The 17,325-nt window shown below is 45.3% G+C and overlaps 1 protein-coding gene across 2 annotated transcripts; it reads left to right on the top strand.

Moving 5' to 3' along the window:
- Positions 1-810: 810 nt before the first annotated feature.
- map3k14a (mitogen-activated protein kinase kinase kinase 14a) lies at positions 811-16,594 on the top strand. 2 transcript variants are annotated; one of them, XM_027029789.3, is made up of 16 exons: positions 811-949; positions 7,424-7,680; positions 7,887-7,926; positions 8,071-8,230; positions 9,764-10,162; positions 10,893-11,027; positions 11,126-11,255; positions 11,564-11,692; positions 13,108-13,206; positions 13,296-13,453; positions 13,725-13,875; positions 14,194-14,487; positions 14,672-14,781; positions 15,387-15,525; positions 15,766-15,866; positions 15,947-16,594. In XM_027029789.3, exons 2-16 carry the CDS (start codon positions 7,434-7,436, stop codon positions 16,181-16,183), a joined length of 2,529 nt encoding a protein of 842 aa, XP_026885590.2. In that variant the 5' UTR covers positions 811-949; positions 7,424-7,433; the 3' UTR covers positions 16,184-16,594. The 2 variants fall into 2 exon arrangements, with proteins under 2 accessions (XP_026885590.2, XP_026885589.2); XM_027029788.3 differs by lacking the exon at positions 811-949 and adding an exon at positions 4,510-4,682.
- Positions 16,595-17,325: the final 731 nt, after the last annotated feature.

A 17,325-nucleotide genomic window follows, 5' to 3' on the forward strand; every position in this document is an offset into this window, starting at 1 on the left:
GTTAAACTGCAGAAAGCTTTAATCTGAGACTACTTAAACCCCACCTACACCTTCATCATGCACCTCCTCCACCTACACCTTCATAACCTACACCTTCTTCACTTACACCTCCTCCATCTACACCTTCATCACCCACACCTTCCTGAACTACACCTTCCTCAACTACACCTTCTCCACCTACACCTTCTTCAATCATATTAAACTGCAGAAAGCTTTAATCTGAGACTACTTAAACCACAACTACACCTTCATCACGCACACCTCCTCTACCTAAACCTTCATCACACACACCATCATAACCTACACCTTCTCCACCTACACCTTCTGCTTGTCACCACTCTGGCACAGTTTAACCTATATCTCATCTGTCCACGAGACCTTCGGAGTGAGAGTAACCCACGTATGTCTTTCATAATTTAGGAGTTACACAACTGTCAACTACTACAATGTAACAACAATAACAGTAACACTGACAAGATTGATAATAATCAAAACAATGATAATGGTAATAGAACTGAGCAGCACAACACATACCCATTGAAAATAAGAGAAAGCTCACTGTTTCTGGGCTAAATCACGTTACATTAGCTTTTTCTATGGTCTGTGGCCTGTTGTTAAGAGTTGGGATCTCCTACACAATAATAAAATAAATCACAAGACTTGTGTTGTCATAGCCTCCATCATAAAATGTTGCTTTTGCGTATTTCCCTAAAAACTGTGTTCCAGCTGCATTTAGACCCAATCTAGGCTGCAGCTTTTCCATTCAGCCTCGCAGTGCACGTAAAATATGCCATTTTCTGGGCCACATTTGCTGCGCACTCCAGCCACCAGTCGCATGACGTCATGTTTCCTGCTGCAAGCATCTGGGCGAGCGCGAGCTGGTCACTGTCGTTCGAGGAGCGACGCCCCGGCACGAGCGGAGCGGTTTAAATTCTGCGCTTCTGCACAGGTAACGGCAGGTCCGCTTACCATAACGAATCGAGCTGGCTACCGTATAATAGGCGTCTCATTCCTGAGCGGAAACACGACCGGCGGAGTACGTTTAGCTAGGCTAGCGTTTTATTTACGAAAGTAGTTTGGTTATGGTGAAATGGCGGAAAAACAAGGAAGTTGTGTCGTTAGCCTCGGGTAAAGCTGGAATGGCTAGCTAGCCTAGCTAACCTAACCTATATAGATAACGCGAATGTTTTATAAACGCAGAAACAAACATTTGACATTAACGTGACTTTAACATGACTTTTACTCGTAACACGGGTCCCACTGTAGGTGTGTGAGATGTTGCCTCGTAAGCCTTCTGTTTAGCTTTAGCCAGCATTAGCTTGGCTGAGGAGTACCGTTAACGTCCCCTGGGCTAACAGCTCCTCTGACTGCCGCTAGCTACAGAGGCATAAAGCACACCTGATGCCAGCCATAGAAAACGGCGCAACTTTGCTGTCTGGATGGGTATAGCTTAGTTACACAATGTGACATGGGCGATAGGGATACAACAATCTCTAACTCAAATCTAAGAACGTTAGTTTCTAATTTAAGATTTTATGTTGCTTGAGGCATGATTATGGCAATAACAGTAAATTACCAACATTTTTAAAAGTATAAGAGGTATATGTGTTATTATTTACTAAAGATAAATTCCAAACCGTAATGGGCCTTAATATAATGTTTCACGAATGCAAATCTTGAAAGGAAGTTTGCGTGTTTAATGGCATGGTCTTTATCCAGAGTCCTGAGTGTACACAGCCTCGGTTCTCTATTATATTTTTTAGCTTCTTAGTGTAGACAGCCGCAACTAAACACTAAGAAATTGCCCGCACCAATGGACATTATGTGTCTCGTGGAAACACTGCTGAAAAAAATATATTCAGGTATACACAAGTAGTTAGTTGTGCAAGTAATTATGATTTAAGATTTAATTATAATACACAAAGTGTAGGATTTTTTGTATTCTGCATTTTTGTGGGTCAGGTTGTTTCCTTGTTATGCCTAAAAACTGCATGCAGAACTTGAATCTGCCACTGCCTCTCAAAGTTCATTCTCAAATTGAAACTAGCGAGATATGGGGAGTACAGATAGTCTTTCTCAAATTAAATCAGAATCACCATTATTAATAGCATGTGTTAAAACATTTAAACAGTAGCTGGACACAGTTGGAAGAAAGTAGCATAAAAAGCACAAGAAATATCTGGGAGGACAATGAAGAAACAGGCTTTTCAGAGATCTTCAACAAATAATCACTCTCAGTCACTGCAGTACAAATATTTTAAATGCTCAAAAACCTGCCATAAAAACTTGAAATACATATATTTATAAGGACCTCAAAACAAGTACATATAACAACAGGTTTATTTTTGGACTTCTGCATAAGAATCACCCTTTCACATTGTCATTCAGATGTGCCTCTTCTTTCTCAGGTTCATCACCAGTGTTATTTACTTGAGAGTACTTTCTCCTATTTTCCAGATCTTTTGAGAGTTTTTGTGGATGGTTGCTGAAGCACTCCAGAGCTTTGTTGGTGTAGGGTAGAGGGCTGAGGTGGTCTGGTGCAGAACTGGGGAAACAGCAGGATTTAAGTTCTCCTGGGCCCCAGTTACAGAGCTCAGAGCAGTCCTTACTCATACTTGAAGCATCTTACACATGTGTGGGGGCGTAGATGACTCACTGCCTGGTGTGTGTGTTTGTGTGTGTTTCTCATGGTGTCTCTTGAACATTTGTCTTCTTTTTTTGTGTGTGCTATGTGAGTATGTGTGTGCTAGCTGTTCTAGTCTTCCTTGAACATTGACTGTATATGTGAAAAGACTTAATATTATAATCTAACCCTGTCTCTTTGCTCATGTTCACTGTCCTGCCTAGTTGCTTCAGACACATCCATCTCCCACCCCTGCACTGTCCTCATCCAAGACCCTCACCTCTTCCTCCCCTTACCCACACTCCTTCTGTCAGGCCTCAAGGCAGAAACATCCGATGTTCATTATAAGCAGCTCAGTAATCCTTCTTTCTCGTGCACTCTTCCAACACGCTGAACAGCCCAAAAATTTTTTATTAATACACGTTGATGTTGAATGTTGTATAATTTGTATCAGTTCCACACATTAAAAAAAAAACTGTTGAATGGTTTATGTAAGCAAACTTTGGCTCACCCTCTATATGTTAACGTGGGAACGTTGTTGCGACACTGCCGGGGTTTCGGGGTAGTTTGCCGTGTTCTTTGCCCCTTTGCTTGCCTCTGCAGTAGTAAGCCCTCTCATCAGAGCTGCCAGACTGTGCACTTTGTTATGCGTGCTGGCACTAGCCTGTTCACCACACAGCAGCAGCAGCCAGAACTGAACACACGTCTTCCTTCGAGGAAGACACACACACACCCGCCTGTCTCTCACTTTCCCAAACGCTCCCATGGGATAGCCAACACTGTGGAAACTGGAAAATGTTTGTTGTTTAATTCAATCCAGTTGATGTTTTTAGCGTGGTGGCCTGGTTTCTGGTGGTGTTGTGTCATAGACAGCAACGTGCCAAGCGAACGCCCATAATAATGAGAGTTTCATCAGCACTGAAACAGAAATATGCATTACACATGCACTATCTAATATATACCGCTACTATATTACTAAATACATCTTTTAATTTGGGATTAATGTTTGTTTACTTGTTAATCTACTAATCATGGCGGCCATCTTAAGGAAAGATTTAGCGTGATTGATTAGTAATGCCTTATAACGATCAAAGCTATGAAGCAGAGCAGCAGGGCTTTATTGACAGGAAGTGCTTTTTACTTCAAATTCTCTGCATCCTGGAAGAGACTTACACCTGAGTGATTAATATTGCTAAAACATGTTAGACACTGATACTGAGTGAGAGTTAATTACCAACATCATCCACTAATTAAGGTGCTTCTTTAGTATTATAAAATATCTACTTTCTATTGTACTTGCCACATTTTCTGCTGTAGTATATCAGGAAAACTGCTTCTCAGTGGGTCTTTTACAAATGACTGCATGTCAAAACCCATTTAAAACCGCTTTTGTAGACAACCTTTGAGTTTCAGAACATGACATGGTGGCGCAGGAATTGAGGAAGCAGAATTCATGATCATTTGTTTGCCAGTGGATCATACAATTACAGGAGGGCCAGCCATCAAAACAGCCTTTCAATAATAAAGGAAGTGTTTCTTAGAAAATTATACTGCAGTGAGAAAACCTGTTTTTGTGGTGTGGTTCAGCTTAGTCTGGAACACAGCCGTTTGATATCTCCAGATAATTAAAGAGATTTCACAGTAAGTTTAGTAAATTGTTATATATATATATATATAGGTTGAATAAATAAGAACATGATTTGACAAAATATTTGATGACCTTGAAGTTAAATACATACTATACATATGCTAAGAGAGGATTAAGACTTGATGGAACAATAAAACAGAGCGTGCAAGGGGAGGGGGGTGGACCGAGGAGAAGCCGATGGATTTCTCGGAAACCTCGTCCAATTAGAGAGCCTGCCTTGTTTGGCTGTAGGCCAGCATCAGCAGTACACAATCTGAGGGAGGGAGGTGTTGAACGAGGTGAGCTGTGTGAGCTAGCAGTTTACAAATGAATGCACAGAAACAGCTTTCTCTGAGAAGTGTGCTTACAAGCCTCATAATATGAAGGGAATAGTCCACAAGGAATGAAAGATTCTTCACAGTGCCTTAGCAGGTGTGTTTTTATATGTGTGTGTGTGTGTGAATCTCAGACTCCCTCTCTTGTTTTCACTCCTGATGTATTTCTTTTATGTGCAGGTTCTTTTCTTCCTACGACTCTTTTTTTCCAGAGCCTGTGAGTTGTGTAACGTGTGGCGATTGGCATTTACAATGTGTTAGTGTGTCTGTGACCATGTCATGTTGTTTTGAACTTCATGGTAGCAGAAAGTTGAGCGAAGGGAGAGGAGAGTAAAGTTCAATAGCAGCTTGGCAGAAGTGGCTGATGGCTTCCAGGATAGTGTGAGTTGAGGAACTGGAGGAGTGTAAGTTCAGCAGTGCTGATCACTGTTGTAACTACTGTTGTTAGAAACATCTAGCTTCTTTGTGTATACGATGTTTGAAAGAAAACTTCTGCCCTTATCTGGTAAGAAGTCATCCTCTTTAGCCCAATGCAGAAATGGCTTGAGTCACTTTGCACAAATAAAGAAGCTGAAGTTTTTGTATGATGCCACTATTTTTTAAAATCTCAGGTTTTCCTTTAAAAAAAACCCATAATGTTAAATGATGCATTCTTTCATGTAGGGTTTGCTGTTAAGTGCATACATGCTGAAGTTGTAGCTAACGCACACGTGTAGTTAGTGAAGGAGTCAGAGCATTTTGCTAAGTGATTGTGTTAAGGGACAGGGGAAGAAGCAGATGGTTCATTCTGTGCTACCCCAAGCACTAAAGGCCACGTATCAGCATCTACGTCCGCCTGACGGTGCCCCACGGTCACTTGCACATGCACTTTATGGTTTCTGTATCGCACACCTATTAGCCACACCCTCCATGTCCCTAGATCTTCATACAGTGTGGCAGGACTTAGTGTGTTGGTTTTACCTTTAAACCCAGAATATGCTAGAGTGAGAGGAGCCATGGTTTGATGGAGTTTTGTTTAGCGGCTGATGATCTGTGTTTCTCGTGTAGCCCAGCAGGTTTTAGAACAGTGAGAGAAGGCTCAGCCATGTGACAACAGTGCTCACTGTTCTCAGGAAGCACTTTGATAATGTCACCACTGCCCTTTTCAAAGGGGATCAAAATGGAGGACTGAGATGTGTGAAACCGGCGAGCATTCTGAACGCCTGCTCGGATATGATGTCACCTTCAGAACGGAGAGAGAGACAGAGAGAGGGATGGAGGAAGGAGCAAAGGGGGGAGAGAGAGAGGGAGGGAGAGGGCTGGAGCTGGGGATAAAGTGAGCAGGAGAGAGAGAGGGAGGGAACTGGAGATAAAGTGAGTGAAAGAGAGAGAGTGCAGTGTGAGTAAGAGAACACTTAGAGAGAGGGCGAGTGGAAAGAGGCCAGGCTAAGTGGGTCATGTGAGGACTCCCTGATGTAACACGCTGTAAGCTCTCTGCTGCCTTCTTTAACCGCCTATCAGCAAGCCTTGTCTAATCTCACTAGGCATTTCTCATAGTAATTAACATTTCTGAAGTGACTTGATCCAGCAAGATTACAGATTTACAGTATTTTTGCCATCTTGATTTTGTCATCAGTTCAGCATAACTGAGTTTTCCTGTATAATATAGTGAACTAAAGTGAACTTCAGGATAACATCCAAAACACTACATTCAGTTTATTGTATAACATAAGTCAGCATATACTGCATTCTTTACATTTACGTATTTTACTGAATAGCAAAGTGAAAAATGAAATAAGAGCATATGATTTCTCAAAGCTTCTGTTGGGGGTTGTCATGCCAGTTAAGATACTGTATCGACAACTGTCAAACAAAATGGAGATCATTAAATTCTAGCAGAATGTTACAGCTTACACAGCACAGCCTGGGGTTGCCATGGTATTATTTTACCACTTTGGATTGGCCTTTTAACCCCATGTTACTTAGTAATGCAAAATAAAGGAATACAGTATGCCAGGATTGGAATAATCAAATATTATTAGTTAATTATTAGTTAAAAGGCTGTGTCTGCCTTTGTGCACAGTTTAAAAAAAGGCTGTGTTTGCCTTATCTCTATTATGCACCGTTAAAAAAGGGCTGCGTCTGCCTTAGCTCCGTTGTGCACAGTTGAAAGCCTGCGCCTGCCATATCCTGTAGACCAAACACAAAGCTATTTCAACACCAAGTACTTGCTAGCTAAAAAAGAAAGTTCCTCTGAAGAGCACCCGGAAAACCAAAACAACCACACAAAAACATGTCTTTAATGAACAAAATGGAGGCTTGAGTTGGCATAAGACATGGTAGCTGTGTGCTGACAGCAGCAGAACTGTTGAGTTTGTCCGTGTGGAAGGTGTGCCAGCAGGAAAGCCGCAGGACTGTCCGCCGGAGCGCTGCTCCGTTTACATCCGGATACAAAGTTCACAGCAGATTAGGCTACCTTTCAGTATAAACGGCTTTTTAAACCGTCGCAGGTGTGAAAGTGGACCCTCTGCCTTGTCACTGTCCGTGACCAGAGGGGCTCGGAGAAGGCCAGGTGTGAGCACGACTCGCACTGAGCTGTGTGTGTGTGTGTGTGTGTGTGTGAGAGTGTGCATGACTCACACTGAGCAGGTTTGTGTGTGTGTGTGCACGACTCACTCTGAACCAGCAGGCCCATATCAGAAAGGTGACACCCAACGATTCGCAAACATGCACCCGACCATATCACACAGACACACACGCTAACACACACAGTATGCCCACCTGTCATCAACACCCAGCAAACCGTGTTCTCCAGACTTATGTGACTCACAGCAGCATCTGTCCTCTGTCCAACAACAGGCTCTGGAAGATGGCCATGGCCCATAGGATCTTGAACTCTACCATTCCCTTCTCCATGTCCACGGACCAGCCCAAGGTGGGCTGCCTGGATGCCAGTCCTGAGCCATGCCCCCCCAACACCACCAGCGCCGCCAAAGCAGACCAACAAAGCCACATATCCAACTTCTTGTTGAAGATCCTGTCACATGGAACTGCCAAGCACATGGGGGCAGGCCCACTGGGCACAGAGAAACCCTCCATCATCGCCCAGGCAGAGTGTAAGGGCCAATTCCTTCTCATATAGGAACACAGAGAGGAAAGACGTGGTCAGTGAAAGCTTCGCATTAACTGGGGACTGTGTTCAAGCTGTTTACCTTTACCTGTTTACCTGTTGACATTCTAAAACAGGACCGTGTTATGCGGTGGGGTATTTATGTGACACACAGAAGCCTTACTAGGGCTGAACCTGTTCTTCTCCATACAGGTGAATCTCAGGACTCACAGGAATTCTGTCCCAACAGCAGGTAAAGACGTTAAGGCCTGTCCTCCACTCTCAGAATCACCACAGTACACGACTGCTGAACACACAAGCCTTAACCTCCATTTGGTTTCTTTCTCTCTCTCTCTCTCTCTCTCTTTCTCTCTCTCCCTATGTCTGTTGTTTGTAGCTCCACCTTCTCCTATGCTCAGGGGCCCCGGCCCCGCAGGAAACGACGCCGAAGGCAGCGATGGAGGCAGGGCGAAAGGGAGACCTGGCAGAGGGACGCAGGCAGCGAGACCGCGAGGGAGGCAAGGCTCACCGGCGTGCAAGAACAGGACAGTGGAGAGGTGAGACCAGCTGCAGTAAGACCAACTCCAATGACACCAGCTCCAAAGAGACCAGTTCTGATAGGGCCAGCTCCAATGAGACCAGATCTAATGAACAGTTCTAATGAGACCAGTAATCAGACCAGCTTTAATTAATGAGACCAGTAATCAGACCAGCTTTAATTAATGTGACCAGTAATCAGACCAGCTCTAATGACACCAGTAATCAGTCCAGCAGTAATGAGACCAGTAATCAGACCAGCTATAATGAGAGCAGTAATCAGACCAGCTTTAATTAATGAGACCAGTAATCAGACCAGCTATAATGAGACCAGTAATCAGACCAGCAGTAATGAGACCAGTAATCAGACCAACTTTAATTAATGAGACCAGTAATCAGACCAGCTTTAATTAATGAGTCCAGTAATCAGACCAGCTATAATGAGACCAGTAATCAGACCAGCAGTAATGAGACCAGTAATCAGACCAGCTTTAATTAATGAGTCCAGTAATCAGACCAGCTATAATGAGACCAGTAATCAGACCAGCAGTAATGAGACCAGTAATCAGACCAGCTTTAATTAATGAGACCAGTAATCAGACCAACTTTAATTAATGAGACCAGTAATCAGACCAGCTTTAATTAATGAGACCAGTAATCAGACCAGCTTTAATGAGACCAGTAATCAGACCAGCTTTAATTAATGAGACCAGTAATCAGACCAGCTTTAATTAATGAGACCAGTAATCAGACCAGCTCTAATGACACCAGTAATCAGACCAGCAGTAATGAGACCAGTAATCAGACCAGCTATAATGAGACCAGTAATCAGACCAGCTTTAATTAATGAGACCAGTAATCAGACCAACTTTAATTAGAGACCAGTAATCAGACCATCTTTAATTAGTGAAACCAGTAATCAGACCAGCTGTAATGAGACCAGTAATCAGACCAGCTCTAAAGACACCAGTAATCAGACCAGCAGTAATGAGACCAGTAATCAGACCAGCTTTAATGACACCAGTAATCAAACCAGCTGTAATGAGAACAGTAATCAAACCAGCTCTAATGACACCAGTAATCAGACCAACTTTAATTAATGACACCAGTAATCAGACCAGCTGTAATTAATGAGACCAGTAATCAGACCAGCCATAATGAGACCAGTAATCAGACCAGCTCTAATGACACCAGTAATCAGACCAACTTTATTTAATGAGACCGGTAATCAGACCAGCTGTAATGAGACCAGTAATCAGACCAGCTTTAATTAATGAGACCAGTAATCAGATCATCACTTACATATGACTTGTCTCTACTAGGAATGCTCGATATGCTGCATTAAAGCTAAGTGCACAAAATCTGCATCTTCTCTGCACGTATGCTGTTCTGTAAGAAAAGTTGTCAGGTTATGAACCCTGTCAGGATTCAAGAGTGTTTAGCTGGCAACAGTGAAAATGGTAGCATAGTGTAGCTTAATGTTATGAATGTGCACTAGAGTTTGACCTGTGTTGACCTGTGTTGACCTGTGCTCACCTGTGTGTGTCCTCCAGGTGGGCCAGTGCAGCTATAGCAGCCTCAGCAGTGACTCATGCAGCAGCACAGAAAGCCTCTGTGTGCAGGAGACGGTGCACCCCATATTCTCCTCCCACTATGTGGCTGGGGCCACACCCCTCACCTCTGCCCACCTCTGGAATCCCTCCCTGGTCACCTTCTCCCCTGGTGACACATACGGGCAGGAAAGCGAGTCACCGCTGCCGAGCGAGGGCGACTGTAGCCTCGCGCTCAACGGCCTTCGCAACTACGTCACGCACTCTGACCGCACCTATGCCACCCCCTTCATCAACCAGCTGGTCAGGGAGGTGAAACACAGACAGGAGGAAGACGAGGAGGCAAGTTACGAGGAAGAGCGGGAGGAGAGTGACACCAACGAAGGGATTCTGTTCAAAGAGGTGATTGCCACACGGGAACACTGAGCACGGCCAGCCATCGAGACACGACAGTCGCACTCCACCTGACAGTGACATGTGTAACTGCACAGCTCCGTGGGCTCACAGCACATGGTTCAATACGTGTTTGAACACATTAAATAATGAGTCATGCGCTGTAGTCATACTAATACAGAGAGAGGGCGAAACATACATAGGCAGAAACATCCACGGATACATGCACGAATACGCAAGTTTTTGTAGAGCTACAAGTTGCCCTTGTGGCTGTCGGATTTCCTGTTTTTCAGTGCTGAGAAGTTTCGTGTGTATCTCAGTAGCCTAGTTCTGCTTACGGGAGTTTCCTAATACACACACACACCCACCACAGCATTAATAGATGGGTTGGTCTTTTCAAACCTACATCACTTTTTGCAGTAATATGAACTGTGAAATATAATTCTTCCTGTTTTGGTTGGTTAACATGACACGGCTGGGATTCAAACCTTAATCCGAACTGTGATGTTCAGTGCTGCTTGTGTTAATTGTGCCTCATGGTCCTTTCTGCACAAACAGCACTATATGTTTCCCACACCTCTGGTTCACTGTGTGTGTGTGTGTGTGTGTGTGTGTGTGTGTGTGTGTGTGTGTGTGTGTGTGTGTGTGTGTGTGTGTGTGTGTGTGTGTGTGTGTGTGTGTGTGTGTGTGTGTGTGTGTGTGTGTGTGTGTACACACCCTCGCCTCTGTGTGTGTGTAGGAGCTCCGGCCTGATAACTATGAGTACCGTGAGGGCAGAGACTATGACGTGTGTGATGTGCTGAAGCAGGGCTCATATGGAGAACTGTACAGCATCAGAGACAGGACCAGCGGCTTCACCTGCGCTGCCAAAAAGGTACCGCTGTATGTGTTCACATGCAAGTGTGCTTAAGTGTGTGTGTGTGTAAGGGTGTGTCTATGTTATAACTCTCCTCTCTGTGATGTGTCCCTTAGGTGCTGTTGCAGAGTTTCAGTACTGAGGAGGTGGGCTCGTGGAGTGTCCTCCAGCATCCTCATGTGGTGGAACTCTTTGGTTTTGTCCGAGAGGGTCCGTCCATCATCCTTTTCATGGACCTCAAACCTGGTGAGAGTGAAACACCCCACCCCCTCAGCACACACACACACACAGACACACACACACACACACACTCCAGTAAGTCTCTTAAATGGAGCAGTTAATCTAGTCCCCCGATTCCTCTTTGTGAAGTGTTCTGACTCCTCCTCCCCTCTCCCCTCCACTCTCTCCCCTCCTCTATCTCTCCTCCCCTCTCCCCCTCTCTCTCCTCTCTCTCTCCTCCCCTCTCCCCTCCTCTCTCTCCTCCCTCCTCTCTCTCCTCTCTCACTCCCCTCCTCTCTCTCTCCTCTTCCCTCTCACCTCCACTCCCCTCCCAGGCTCTCTGGGCCAGCTGTTGAAGGAGAGGGGCCGTGTACCCGAGGACCTCTCCTTGCACTACCTGCACCAGGTTCTGGGGGCACTAGAGCACCTGCACAAGAGGCGTGTCCTGCATCTGGACATCAAAGGTATGGCCACGGTTTGAAAAAGGTGTGTGGGCAAGCTGAACCAGAGTCAGTCTGGCTGGAATAAGTCGACTTTTGATGTGACATATGAAACCTCTGATACAGCCCCATCACATGCCATGCCTTTAAACTGGATGGGCACATTTCACGTTATTGTACTGTTTTGGAATCTGAGTTTTTGAAAGATGCCATTGTAAGTTATACAGCTAATGTAACGATTCAGCTTGAAACTGCGGCGCTTTGAGTTGAGTCATACATTCAGAAATGGCTCATATGGAGAAGGTGTGTCTGGTGTCGGACAACAGAAAAGCAGCCACAGCCGTCATGCGAGATAACTGAATGGCACGCCATCTGCTGCCAACAGCTGCCAGGGCCTTGAAATAGACACGATTAGGGACGGCACTGTATCCATGGCAATTTAACAGTACCACTGTGTGGTGACTTTACCTGTATGTGTGTATCTGCGGCCAGTTTTAAGTGCGGTAAGTGATGTACTGTTAGTAGAATAATATGCTTCTACAGGTATGCATGTATGGCTTTTGCAGGACTGTGGTGAATAATAGATGTTGTTGTTAGAGTGCGAAGTCACTTTTTCATCAACTTTAGCAGCTGTTTAGTTCTGTGGCTCGCTTCGGGTTTTTATGGCTGTTCAGAGCCATAAAAAGGACACCACACCTGTGGTGAGAGAGAGAGAGAGAGAGAGAGAGAGAGAGAGAGAGAGAGAGAGAGAGAGAGAGAGAGAGAGAGAGAGAGAGAGAGAGAGAGAGAGAGAGAGAGAGAGAGAGAGTGCGCGTGTGAGAGATCAAGGTAGAGAGTGTGTGTGTGTGTGTGTTTTAAAAAACAGAAAGAGAGAGGGTGAGTGTATGAGAGACAGAGGTTGGGAATTTCCCACAGTGACTCATGAAACAGCAAGGGAGAGGAGGGGTAGAGAAGGAGAGATATTGACAGTCAAAGCAAATTGAAACGCACAAAGACACAAAAGGACTTTGTAAGAACTGTGAGAGAGGTTGAATGTATAAATATTCATTTAATCACAAGTAACATGTTTAGAAAGAAGGGCAACTTAAGAGGACAACAGACGTGACCTTGTTGAGCCTGTCACCTAGGGTGCCCCCTGGTGTTTAATTACATGAGCGTGTTGTGTGGGCCATCAGTTCTAAACAGTAGTCCAGGGGTGGTATGAACACTAAAACCACTTTTCTCACACTCGAGTTCCCGGAGCAAAGTGCCGGAGTAAATGGCCTGCTTTCTGGGAAGAGCCGTGCTGTCTGCCAGAGGACTTCCTGTGGAGGACTAACGTACTGAGCCTGTCTGCAGGCTCGTACCCGCCCATACGTGGCGGCATACTGCTGCAGCAACTCAGCAAACAGGGGTTTTTTTTAATGTTTGTGTACACTTTTGTGCGTTTGTGCTTTCAGCGGATAACGTGTTGCTGTCCGAGGATGGAAAAGATACATTCCTGTGTGACTTCGGACAGTCTGAGAGATTAGACCAACATGGATTCAGTCCTTTTTGTGGTAAAACACTCACAGACTCTCAAACACCATTGAACAAAAGCCTTGTTGGCAACTGATTGACCAGGCCTTCTATACGTGTGAGTGTGTAGGTCTGAAAGGCACTGAGACCCACATGGCTCCTGAGGTGGCATGTGGGGAGACCCGCTGTGCCAAGGCAGATGTGTGGAGCAGCTGCTGCATGCTACTGCACATGCTCACTGGCCACCAGCCTTGGATACGTTACTTCTCCCGCCCACTCTACCTCAAGGTGATGCTGATTGGCTGTCGCTGTTTATTACTACACCACACAAGATGATTCCTCATGCTGGCAAACTGTTAGGTTCTCATGACTTACATTTACTGCCTTTATCTGACTTACAGTCATAACTGAACACAACTTGAGTATTTGAGGGTTAAGAGTCGTATTCAGGGGCCCAGCAGTGGCAACCTACCAACCTTCTGATTACTAGTCCAGTACCTTAACCACTGAGACACCACCGCTCTTATTGCTCATTGGTTGCTTGTCTATGTGGTGACAGATAGCTGAGGAGCCCCCGCCCTTGGGTGAGATCCCGCCCGAGTGCAGCCCCTGTACTGCTGAGGTCATCAGACAGGGACTGCTGAAGGAGCCAACTGGAAGGGCCTCGGCTGAACACCTCCGAGCTCAGACAGCCAAAGCACTTGAAGAATGTAAGCACCAACACATGGGTTGGGGTGGCGTGATCCAGCTCTGATATCAAAGAGAAATGTACAATTGCAGACAGAGATCAGAGGATCCATCACTTTTATTTTATCCCTGGAATTTTCAATCTCTTTCTCCACCTCAACAAACAACTCGCTTTGTCAGCATTCCTAAAATACATACAGTATCACACATGGAGACATGATTTCACACTTAACTCTGAGCCCATCCTGGATAGGAGCTGGACGGCTCGACTAACAGGCTGGCCTTGGGTCCTGTGAACGTATGATTTCACACTGCCTGTATGTCTGAATTCTTCACTGCAGTGGGAGGACTTCACAGCCCTGCGAGGGGAGGAGTCTATCAGAATCCAATAGGGAGGCCAGACAGGAGTGACCCCGCCCCCTTCTCCCTTAGCTCTGGACAACAGTGGATGTGCCCAGGGCAGCAGAGGAGAGAGGCGGCTTGTCTAAGATCACCGTGTCACGGCACTGATGACAGAGAAATCGAAGAGGTGAACGATGAGGAAGACGAGGAGGAAGAGAATGTGGAGAGAAGTGAGGGGTACCCTCCTCTGTCCACTGAACCAACTGAGCAGGAGTTTCGCAAGCTTGAGATGGGTCAGTGTCTGGTACCCAGTGAGAAAACACAGCCTTGTTACGATAATATACTGTTCACTGCGCACTATTACCATAGACTGCTGTTCACTGATCCTTGTTACTGTCTGCTTCTCTCAGGTTCTATCTGTGCTTAATATTTATAATTAAATGCTACTTCTAACTGACTCTCTCCCTGTCTCTGTAGATTTATACGTCAGCAGTCTGTCTCACCTCCACTCGGTGGAGCGGCAGGAACAGATCCTCTCCTTCCTGGGCAGTGACTGCCTCTCTCCTAAAGAATCATGGGACAAGAAGGTAAAGGCACCCATTTGCACGCACATTGACACCCATGCCTCTGCTAGTGCTGTATGTTGATGCGTGTTATGAGGAAACACGTTTCCCTGAGCTGATACACATCTCGTGTCAAGATTACTCAGAATACATCACGGATGACACTAAGTTCACTGGAAGTTTGTCTGCATGTTTTGTTGTTATCGGCTGCTACCAAAAGGCAAATTATCACGCTGCATATCTCATAACTTCCTCATTTCTTGTAGTTCCTAAGCTGGTGGTGATTATTTCTCATTAAGTTTGTTTTTGTGTTCTTTGTGGCAGTTGATATATTTTCCTATAGTAGCCAGGGGCATTTATAAAGTAAAAACCGTTTTTGGAGGGTTGGTATTTCACTCTGAAGCATGTGCTCTGGACTGAGTGACATGAGTTTGAGTTTGGTGTGGTTTACGTTCTGCTGGTAGCAACAAGCAGCTTTTTGTACTTCTCCATTCTGTCTGAGTGGAAAGTCTGCACTTCCTCACATCCTCATCCTCTGCTGTACTGCAGTGACCTTTGTTGAGTTTCTGGTAAACAGTAAACTTGGCAGGCTCTTATTGAAGACCCTCTCTCTCTCCGGCTTATAACAGGACTCTGGCCGCTGGTCAGTTGGCCCCGGCGATGATCTCAGCTCTGGTGTGTTCTCCTACAACAGCCAATCAGATGGCCAGAGCTTCAGCATGGACTGGCTGGGTCCCGCACCTCAGCCCCCGCCCCGCTGCTTTGAAGGTTAGTGACAGATCATTGGACCATTCGAATTGACCATGATGAATTTGAATGTGGAGAAACAACTTCGGCTATCGTATCGGTAGCCTGAAAACCTGTTTGTTTGCAATGGCGAACGATGAGTTCACATTGCCTTCATTACAACTGGATTCTTAGAGGGAACATTCAGTTTTTATAGAGGAAATTTAGACAGAACATGCAGGATTTGTGATCTTACAGACGTGCATCATTATTTTTGTGCAGGGGTCGACGTCTGTATCAGGGACTTTAATGGGCAATGCCTGCGTATCCGTGAAACACCCCGTGTAAAGGTTGGCCATATCGCCGTGGGAATCAGTGATCAGGTAAGGAGGGCGTGTCCACAGAGGAGTCCCGCGGTGGCCGTGGCAAACAGCTGATGCATGTCTGCGTTCATCTCCGGCAGATCTCAGAGAGAGTGTTCAGCCTGCAGCGCGAGGACGGCTCCCTGGTACACCACGACAGGGAGGTGCAGGAAACCGGGCTCTCCCTACGCTGTGTCCCCGCCCCTGACTGCAGACACGCCCGCCCGCCCAGATACACGCCCTGCTGCGACAGGGCACCCGACTGCAGACATGCCCCCTGCTGCAAAGCACCATGGAGCTGGCGCATCAGAGACGGAGAGCTGGAGGCCTGGGACTGAACTGTGCGCCGCAGTCTTACGGCTCCTCCTTCAGTCTTGTGCACTTTTTCTCCTTATTGACACACGCAAATGCACGCATTCATGCACACACACCCCCTCCCCCTTGTTTCTCTTCACAGTGCCTCTCAGTTACTCTTTCATGTTTCTGTTTCTGCATATAGTATATATTGTTCACAGATGAAATTTTTACTTTCTGGGAGAAAAAAAATTGTTTTCCAGTGTTACAGAATTGCCTTAAATGATTTTACATTAATTAAAATGCTGACTTTTTTTAAGACAAGTTCATGTATGTACAGCTGAGGCATTGGAGCATGTAAAGAATCATATCAAGTTCACCAATTTGCAGGCAAACCACCGGTACCACCTGTAACAGTCACGTGTATCAGCATGAGAATAAAACCCATTACTGTTTCCAAGCTGCCTGAATTATTTTTTCCTGTTCAATCAGTCAGTAAGCAACAACCTTCACTGAAATGTGTCTGTTGGAGATGACGAATGTAGTGTTCTCATATATGGTGACTTTGGACACAGGGTCATCACATCGTAATAATAAACTAGACAAAGATCCCTCCATTAAGGTTAAAGAGTGAATATTGACTCATTTTTGCTGTTGATGGAAAATTAACTGGGACATCACTCATGAAATGGGCATTCTGGTCCAACATTCGTGCCTGACCTCACAAAAGCTCTTTTGTCTAAGTGGGCACAAAGTCCCACTGACCCACACCAGAATCTTGTGGAAAATCTTCCCAGAAGAGTGGAGACTGGCAGGGGTTTCTGCTAGGGGCAACGCCATCATATTAATGCCAGTGGTTTAAATACAGGGTGCCCATGTCTGTCTTGACAGGTGTCCACATGCTCAAGGCCAGCTAGCATCTATTCATCCATCTATTCACTGGTGGACAACTACAACAAAACGTTTTGAAAGAGTATCTTTTGATACAAAAATTGCTTTGACAACTGAAATGTTCAAGACGTATGTAATTTTGGCCAAGATTCCCCTCTACATAAACCATACTGGCAGAAATCCTTACACAGTAAGCACACCTAGACACTAGAACAGTCTCCTGAAAAAGCTTGGAAACCTTAGCTCAAGCGTGTACTGCAACACAGGTTTTCAAATAATTCACAAACAACTAAAA

Source organism: Electrophorus electricus, chromosome 3, assembly GCF_041902795.1.
Source record: "Electrophorus electricus isolate QZ-2024a chromosome 3, ASM4190279v1, whole genome shotgun sequence".
In the NCBI taxonomy this organism is placed as follows: domain Eukaryota; kingdom Metazoa; phylum Chordata; class Actinopteri; order Gymnotiformes; family Gymnotidae; genus Electrophorus; species Electrophorus electricus.